Here is a 10,030-nt window from a genome sequence, read left to right as displayed (position 1 = left end):
GAGTGTGTTGGAGTGAGTGCTTGTGAGTGTGTTGGAGTGAGTGTGTGTGTGTAGGGCAACAGTGTGTGTGAGTGTGTGTGTGAGTGTGTTGGAGTGACAGTGTGTGTGATTGTGTTGGAGTGACAGTGTGTGTGAGTGTGTTGGAGTGACAGTGTGTGCGAGTGTGTTGGAGTGACAGTGTGTGTGTGTGTGTGTGTGTGTGTGTGTGTGTGTGTGTGTGTGTGTGTGTGTGTGTGTGTGTGTGTGTGTGTGTGTGTGTGTGTGTAGGGCAACAGTGTGTGTGTGTGTGTGTGTGTGTAGGGCAACAGTGTGTGTGAGTGTGTGTGTGTAGGGCAACAGTGTGTGTGTGTGTGTGTGTGTGTTGGAGTGAGTGTGTGTGTGTGTGTGTGTAGGGCAACAGTGTGTGTGAGTGTGTGTGTGTAGGGCAACAGTGTGTGTGTGTGTGTGTAGGGCAACAGTGTGTGTGAGTGTGTGTGTGTAGGGCAACAGTGTGTGTGTGTGTGTGTGTGTGTGTAGGGCAACAGTGTGTGTGAGTGTGTGTGTGTGTAGGGCAACAGTGTGTGTGTGTGTGTGTGTGTGTTGGAGTGAGTGTGTGTGTGTGTGTGTGTGTGTGGTGTGTGTGTGTGTGTGTGTGTGTGTGTGTGTGTGTGTGTGTGTGTGTAGGGCAACAGTGTGTGTGAGTGTGTGTAGGGTAACAGTGTGTGTGAGTGTGTGTAGGGTAACAGTGTGTGTGTGTGTGTGTGTGTGTGTGTGTGTGTGTGTGTAGGGCAACAGTGTGTGTGAGTGTGTGTAGGGTAACAGTGTGTGTGTGTGTGTGTAGGGCAACAGTGTGTGTGAGTGTGTGTAGGGTAACAGTGTGGTGTGTGTGTGTGTGTAGGGCAACAGTGTGTGTGAGTGTGTGTAGGGTAACAGTGTGTGTGTGTGTGTGTAGGGCAACAGTGTGTGTGAGTGTGTGTAGGGTAATAGTGTGTGTGTGTGTGTGTAGGGCAACAGTGTGTGTGAGTGTGTGTAGGGTAACAGTGTGTGTGTGTGTGTGTGTGTAGGGCAACAGTGTGAGTGTGTGTGTGTGTGTGTGTAGGGCAACAGTGTGTGTGAGTGTGTGTGTGTGTGTGTGTGTGTAGGGCAACAGTGTGTGTGAGTGTGTGTAGGGTAACAGTGTACATAGAGAAATGAAAGGCCTATAAAGAGAGTCACTGTTTAAAACCTGTAGATTTCCGCCAAAATAAACCCAAAGGTAACTGCTAATCCTCTGTAATTACATGATTCTGACATGCTAGAACATGGTATCTTTGGAAAGAAGACATCTGGGTGATTATGAGGAAATGATCAGAAGATAGATAGGAGTTATAGTTCAGAATACACCAGATCAAAAACAAAATAAACCCCTTTTTTTTGTGTGTTTTTTTTTTAAAGTCATCATTCATTGACAAGCTAGAAGTGAATTATTGATGACCAGAGCTGGAAACACATCAGATGGCATCCACAACATGTGAACAACATCAGGGGGAAACAATGGAATTGATAGATCTAACAACTAGAAATGGGTAGATGTTTTTAGTAGGTGTGGTCACGGGACGTTTCCAAGTGTCCCTAAACCTCTCCAAAGTGACATATGTCTGTAAATTAGATCATTCCGGTGCTATTACATATTTGCAATCCTTAAATGATATTTGTTTAGTATAAAAACACAGTTTCTTCCATATCAACCTCACTCCAGCATTGTGGTGGTGTTATGGAGTATCCAGGGTACATTTAAGTGTCCTTTCAACCTCACTTCAGCATTGTGGTGGTGTTATGGAGTATCCAGGGTACATTTAAGTGTCCTTTCAACCTCACTTCAGCATTGTGGTGGTGTTATGGAGTATCCAGGGTACATTTAAGTGTCCTTTCAACCTCCCTCCAGCATTGTGGTGGTGTTATGGAGTATCCAGGGTACATTTAAGTGCCGTTTCAACCTCCCTTCAGCATTGTGGTGGTGTTATGGAGTATCCAGGGTACATTTAAGTGCCCTTTCAACCTCTCCAAAGTGTCAGAATGTTTTAATTAAACTGTATTTGCACGTTGGATGTTAAAAAGTTCAAGGCAATGCTTTGTCCCACTCAGGTAAACTGCATATCTCTGGAAAGCTCATCTCATTGGCTACGATACTGTCAAGGTGCCATAGTAGCCAATCCCTGTGTAATGGATGCCTACAGCGTGTAACCAGGCAACATCATATTTTTGATGTGCAAAGATATAGTCCCTCGGTGGACATTGGATGTTGCCATTAAGTCATACATCATCAGATAACATGGCAGTAGGCTGGTGATCGATAACGGTAGGACACGCGCAGACAAATAAGACCTCCTCATGATCTGTGGAGTCCCGGCTTTCGGTGTCTATCGACGTATTCCGTGATTATTTTGTTTATGCTTCACAACGCTAACTGAAATGTAGGTGGCAGCCATTTTGAAAATGAGGTCATCGGCTCTGCCTGCACTTATACATTTGTATGCCCATATATGGTAGTAAGTCACACCGAAGATTTGAAGGCACCGATCAATAGCCAAGATGCTCAGCTGACAGCAGACTTTGCAGATAGGGGCTACCGTTTTCATACCAGACTGAGTGGAATAAAAAATATAAAAAAATAGGGTCATCAAATATGAGAACTTTACATTCAAGAGGTTTTAATGGGACAGGGACACAGCTGCTTACCTTTGATATCCTGAGGGGTGTCTTTGGAGAAGGGCAGGGGATCTGGAGCCAGGACCAATACAGACAGCTTGCTGAAGACCAGCCCAAACACAGCTACTGCTAGGGCTTTGTGCTGCGTCTGGTCCAGGAAGTTCACTGGACTGGTGGTGGGGGGGGGGGGGGGGGGGGGGGGGGGGGGGCACACAGCGGGAAGAGACCAGAGATAAGACCAAGCAAACACCCGCAAATGAATGGTAACATATTTCATGGTTATAAATTGTCTCATAGTGTGTTATTGCGATGAGGCAGCCTGAGTTGTTTTTGTAACAGTGATGTTTTGTGTGGTTTCCCACTGGGCACAGACGTCAGTTCAACATCTAGTTTTGATTTACATTTGGTTGAGTTGTCAACTAACATGAATTCTACCTGAAATCAACAACAAAATGTCACCATGTCATTGGGATTTTAGGTTCAATTTTGGGTGAAAAAAAGAGGAAACTCCCTCATGTTTCTCTTTTCAAATCCAATTAGTTTTCCACATTGATTCAATGTCATCACATTTCATTTGGGTGTTGAAATTACATGGAAACAACGCTGATTTTTAACCAGTATTTGCCCAGTGGGTTGTCACATATTGACAACAGTTCCTGGTTGCTTCATGTCGATGTGTTTGGTAAATGAACCTGCACTTTACCTTGAGATACCAGTTGATCCACTGGCAAAACCCTCACATAGACTCTTTCTCCTCTTCAGGACTGCTAGAATCAGCACCACAACGAGCTAGGAAACAAGATATTCCATAAAGTGATACAATAAGAACTCTAATTCCTCTCCTAAACTAAAGTACAACTAAAATAATAATCTAATGTACCTTGTTGTCAAGCCAGGGGGCCTGAAGTAATATGGGGGGGGATACTCCTAGGAAAGGACCTTCTGAATGCTACCTCCCCATTGTCTCATTATTTTTAATGAGCCCCTGGTAAGTGGAGACGCTGACCCACCCTTCCAGCCTGGTCTCATAGACTAGACGTAACATAGGAAACCTTTAAAAAACCTGGCACACGCAAATGAGTATGATGCATTACGTTTGGTACGGTTACGTAGGACAGAAGGTTGCTTACAGCAAGAGGAAAAGAAGGGTGGTTGGTGTATAACATGGGGGTGTATAACATGGGGGTGTATAACATGGGGGTGTATAACATGGGGTGTATAACATGGGGGTGTATAACATGGGGGTGTATAACATGGGGGGTGTATAAACATGGGGTGTATAACATGGGGGTGTATAACATGTGGGTATATAACATGGGGGTGTATAACATGGGGGTGTATAACATGGGGGGTGTATAACATGGGGTGTATAACATGGTGGTGTATAACATGGGGTGTATAACAGGGGGTGTATAACATGTGGGTATATAACATGGGGGTGTATAACATGGGGGTATAATGGGTAACATGGGGGTGTATAACATGGGGGTGTATAACATGGGGTGTATATAACATGGGGGTGGTATAACATGGGGGTAGTATAAATGGGGGTATATAACATGGGGTGTATAACATGGGGTGTATACATGGGGGTGTATAACATGGGGGTGTATAACATGGGGGTATAACATGGGGGTGTATAACAATGGGGGTGTATAACATGGGGGTGTATAACATGGGGGTATATAACATGGGGGTGTATAACATGGGGGTATATAACATGGGGGTGTATAACATGGGGGTGTATAACATGGGGGTATATAACTGGGGGTGTATAACATGGGGGTATATAACATGGGGGTGTATAACATGGGGGTGTATAACATGGGAGTGTAGTAACATGGGGGTGTATAATCATGGGGGGTGTATAACATGGGGGTGTATCACATGGGCGGTATATACATGGGGGTGTATAAAACATGGGGGTTATATAACATGGGGGTGTATAACATGGGGTATATAACATGGGGGTGTATAACATGGGGGTATATAACATGGGGGTGTATAACATGGGGGTGTATAACATGGGGGTGTATAACATGGGGGTATATAAACATGGGGTGTATAACATGGGGGTATATAACATGGGGGTGTATAACATGGGGGTATATAACATGGGGGTGTATAACATGGGGGTGTATAACATGGGGGTATATAACATGGGGGTATATAACATGGGGGTATATAACATGGGGGTGTATAACATGGGTGTATAACATGGGGGTATATAACATGGGGGTGTATAACATGGGGGTATATAACATGGGGGTGTATAACATGGGGGTGTATAACATGGGGGTGTATAACATGGGGGGTATATAACATGGGGGTGTATAACATGGGGGTGTATAACATGGGGGTGTATAACATGGGGGTGTATAACATGGGGGTGTATAACATGGGGGGTGTATAACATGGGGGTATATAACATGGGGGTATATAACATGGGGGTGTATAACATGGGGGTGTATAACATGGGGGTATATAACATGGGGGGTGTATAACATGGGGGGTATATAATATGGGGGTGTATAACATGGGGGTATATAACATGGGGGTATATAACATGGGGTGTATAACATGGGGGTATATAACATGGGGGTGTATAACATGGGGGTGTATAACATGGGGGTGTATAACATGGGGGTGTATAACATGGGGGTATATAACATGGGGGTGTATAACATGGGGGTTGTATAACATGGGGGGTATATAACATGGGGGTGTATAACATGGGGGTATATAACATGGGGTGTATAACATGGGGGTGAATAACATGGGGGTATATAACATGGGGTGTATAACATGTTGGTATATAACATGGGGGTGTATAACATGGGGGTGTATAACATGGGGGTGTATAACATGGGGTGTATAACATGGGGGTGTATAACATGGGGGTGTATAACATGGGGGTGTATAACATGGGGGTGTATAACATGGGGGTATATAACATGGGGGTGTATAACATGGGGGTGTATAACATGGGGGTGTATAACATGGGGGTATATAACATGGGGGTATATAACATGGGGGTGTATAACATGGGGGTGTATAACATGGGGGTATATAACATGGGGTATATAACATGGGGGTATATAACATGGGGGTGTATAACATGGGGGTGTATAACATGGGGGTGTATAACATGGGGTATATAACATGGGGGTGTATAACATGGGGGTGTATAACATGGGGGTGTATAACATGGGGGTGTATAACATGGGGGTATATAACATGGGGGTGTATAACATGGGGGTGTATAACATGGGGGTGTATAACATGGGGGTATATAACATGGGGGTATATAACATGGGGGTATATAACATGGGGGTATATAACATGGGGGTGTATAACATGGGGGTGTATAACATGGGGGTATATAACATGGGGGTATATAACATGGGGGTGTATAACATGGGGGTGTATAACATGGGGGTGTATAACATGGGGGTATATAACATGGGGGTATATAACATGGGGGTATATAACATGGGGGTGTATAACATGGGGGTGTATAAAATGGGGGTGTATAACATGGGGGTGTATAACATGGGGGTATATAACATGGGGGTATATAACATGGGGGTGTATAACATGGGGGTGTATAACATGGGGGGTGTATAACATGGGGGTGTATAACATGGGGTACACATCACAGACAAAGGCGCAACAGCGCCTCCTCAACCTCAGGAGGCTGAAGAAATGTGGCCTGTCACCCAAAACCCTGACAAACTTTTACAGACGCACAATCGAGAGCATCCTGTCGGGCTGTATCACCGCCTGTTACGGCGAATGCACCGCCCTCAACCACAAGGCTCTCCAGAGGGTAGTGAGGTCCGCACAACGCATCACCGGGGGCAAACTACCTGCCCTCCATGGCATCTACGGATCACCAGTCACCTTAAACAATGCCACGTTAAATAATGTTTACATATCTTACATTACTCACATCACATGTACAGTATATACTGTATTTTATACCATCTACTGCACCTTGCCTATGCCACTCGGCCATCTCTCATCCATATACTGATATGTACATATTCTCATTCACCCCTTTAGATTTGTGTGTATTAGGTCGTTTCGCTACACTCGCATTAACATTTGCTAACCATGTGTATGTGACCAATAACATTTGATAACCAATAACATCTGCTAACCATGGTTATGTGACCAATAACATTTGATAACCAATAACATCTGCTAACCATGTGTATGTGACCAATAACATTTGATAACCAATAACATCTGCTAACCATGTGTATGTGACCAATAACATTTGATAACCAATAACATCTGCTAACCATGTGTATGTGACCAATAACATCTGATAACCAATAACATCTGCTAACCATGTGTATGTGACCAATAACATCTGATAACCAATAACATCTGCTAACCATGTGTATGTGACCAATAACATCTGATAACCAATAACATCTGCTAACCATGTGTATGTGACCAATAACATTTGATTTGATTTGATTTTAATTTGATTTGAACACGAATATCTAGCAACCAAAATATTGTGTGTTTGAATTTCCTCAGACAACTTTAGCATTTTCTCTAATTAGCAACATCGGAACTACTAACTACTTTTTAGCTACATGCTATATAGCATGTTAGCTAACCCTTCACCTTCCACCAATTATCCACCTAGCTAGCGTTAGCCAAAACAAATGGGAATTTGTAAGATATCATATGAATTGTAATTCAGGAACATATCATACAAAATGGATGATGGACAGCCACACATGAATACATACCATACCAAACTTAACATATCATACTCATTAGAGTGTCACGGGTTTACATTTACTATGTTACGTGTACCCCTGAGTCCAGGTTGACCCTACATAGTGCTCTGAGTGTGCTCTATTTAGCCGAATCCCAAAGTCCTACGGTGTGTCGGTTCAATTATAATTCATGCCGTTGTTCTCCTCAGAAAAGTGGAGCGAGCCCTCTACTACAAATTGGACAAGGCCTAACGATGACATATATCACTGATGATGTTGAGGGAGATGGCTTTCTGAGGTCATAGAGAGTAGTACCAATGTACTGACGGAACATCCCCTTTAGGACATGGCCTATAGTCATCTGTACTGACTGAACATCCCCTTTAGAACATGGTCTATAGTCATCTGTACTGACTGAACATTCCCTTTAGGGCATGGTCTATAGTCATCTGTACTGACTGAACATCCCCTTTAGGGCATGGTCTATAGTCATCTGTACTGACTGAACATCCCCTTTAGAACATGGCCTATATAAACATTCACTGTTTCCATTCATTCCAAACATTCATATTTGATATTCATTTGACCTGTGACCCCTATTGTTGTTGGTAAATGTGTACCGGATGTGTGTCTCTGTAATTACATGGCTCATTAGTAAAAGAGACCTTGGTCTCAAAATGACTTCCTGTTCGAGGTTCAAGTAAAATGTTTTCACCAGGTGTAAATATTGAAAATAGACAGAAGGTCTGATACTTACAGATACTGAAGCGATGCATACGTGAAAAAGCTGGTCATCCGCTGTGGGGTCACATGGGAGAATAACTCTGAAACAGTCATGTAACACAAGCTGAGCAATGACCGTCAGAAACCATTTACACAGAGCAAAAACAAACTCCCTAGAAATCCTGTTCAGCCTGACTGTGCTCTCGGTAGCGAATCTGACAAGAGTTTCACCTAACAACTGAAAATATGCCATTTGGAATAGATCATTTAATCATGGATGGAAAAACGGGAAGAATTGAAAACCAGCTATACTTTGGCCCATGCAGGTCAGTGATTGAGAAACCCCCTGATCTTAGATTAAATAACATCATCATAACATTATGGCACAGTTCCCCCATAATTCATTGCACTGATCCTGTGTGGCTCAGTTGGTAGAGCATGATGCAACATCAGGGTTGAAAAAATGTGATTCCCACTGTGCTGTGCCACGTATACGAAAATCTATGTATTACTGTAAGTCGCTTTGGAGAGTGTTGGCTAAATAGTATGCTATTTACTGACCCTCATACTTACTCTTTTGGAGGTCTGGTGGGTTCCATATTGTTGGAGTACCAGTCTGAGTAGTCATAGTAGTTATACGGTTCCTCTTCTACCACCTTGGTCTGGTTCATCTTGATCTTGTCTCTGTTGCTATAGTCCACGTTGATGGGTGAAAACCAGAGGAAATCCACCTAGCCAAGCTCGATCATTAACCGTCTCTCCAACGCAGCTATGTCCCAACGCAGCGCAGCACTTCCCGATCAATAAATATTGATAATTTTTAATTGTATTGACAGTTGTAGCTTACTCCACTGTGTGTTGGGTAGCTTTGAGTTCAGGTTGTGCAGCGTCTGAGGTACAGAGAGAGAGAGAGACCTCTGGTCAGGTGTCCAGTTGTGTTGTCCCTGCTGTAGGAGTTTAGTACACACTCTAACAGAGTCTAACATGCACCCTTACCCCAATACATTCCACACACACACACTAACCACATAACACCCCCAGATTACCTCAGCACACAAAGACAGGAGGGAGGGAGGGAGGGAGGGAGGGAGGGAGGGAGGGAGGGAGGGAGGGAGGGAGGGAGGGAGGGAGGGAGGGAGGGAGGGAGGGAGGGAGGGAGACCAGGGTCAAGGGGTGTGAGAAAGATGGCGAGAGGGATGAAGCTCTTTTGACCTCTCGTGACCTCAGTTTCGTGATTGAAGTAGCGAGCCAATAATAATGTTTCTGTCTGTGTTGGTGTTGTTTTAGTGGAGGTTGGTTCTCCTGCAGCAGGAGGACAGGCCATGTGTAGTGTTGTTTTAGTGGAGGTTGGTTCTCCTGCAGCAGGAGGACAGGCCATGTGTGGTGTTGTTTTAGTGGAGGTTGGTTCTCCTGCAGCAGGAAGACAGGCCATGTGTAGTGTTGTTTTAGTGGAGGTTGGTTCTCCTGCAGCAGCAAGACAGGCCATGTGTAGTGTTGTTTTAGTGGAGGTTGGTTCTCCTGCAGCAGGAAGACAGGCCATGTGTGGTGTTGTTTTAGTGGAGGTTGGTTCTCCTGCAGCAGGAAGACAGGCCATGTGTGGTGTTGTTTTAGTGGAGGTTGGTTCTCCTGCAGCAGGAAGACAGGCCATGTGTAGTGTTGTTTTAGTGGAGGTTGGTTCTCCTGCAGCAGGAAGACAGGCCATGTGTGGTGTTGTTTTAGTGGAGGTTGGTTCTCCTGCAGCAGGAAGACAGGCCATGTGTAGTGTTGTTTTAGTGGAGGTTGGTTCTCCTGCAGCAGGAAGACAGGCCATGTGTGGTGTTGTTTTAGTGGAGGTTGGTTCTCCTGCAGCAGGAAGACAGGCCATGTGTAGTGTTGTTTTAGTGGAGGTTGGTTCTCCTGCA

At 44.3% G+C, this 10,030-nt stretch overlaps 1 protein-coding gene across 1 annotated transcript in view; it reads right to left on the bottom strand.

The window, feature by feature from the left end:
- Window positions 1-9,042, bottom strand: part of LOC116364623 (receptor for retinol uptake stra6-like) — a gene marked incomplete at its 3' end in the record, with an annotated part of 17,161 nt that extends 8,119 nt beyond the window's left edge. Inside the window, exons 1-4 of the mRNA XM_031817654.1 lie at window positions 8,703-9,042; window positions 8,164-8,230; window positions 3,371-3,456; window positions 2,698-2,837 (exon numbers count right to left, since the gene is read on the bottom strand). Coding sequence (XP_031673514.1) covers window positions 2,698-2,837; window positions 3,371-3,456; window positions 8,164-8,230; window positions 8,703-8,800 — 391 coding nt within the window. The remainder of the gene's footprint in view (window positions 1-2,697; window positions 2,838-3,370; window positions 3,457-8,163; window positions 8,231-8,702) is intronic.
- Between the last annotated feature and the right edge of the window lie 988 nt (window positions 9,043-10,030).

Source organism: Oncorhynchus kisutch, unplaced genomic scaffold (genome assembly GCF_002021735.2).
Source record: "Oncorhynchus kisutch isolate 150728-3 unplaced genomic scaffold, Okis_V2 scaffold1111, whole genome shotgun sequence".
In the NCBI taxonomy this organism is placed as follows: Eukaryota; Metazoa; Chordata; class Actinopteri; order Salmoniformes; family Salmonidae; genus Oncorhynchus; species Oncorhynchus kisutch.
This window is presented reverse-complemented; position numbering and strand designations above follow the sequence as displayed.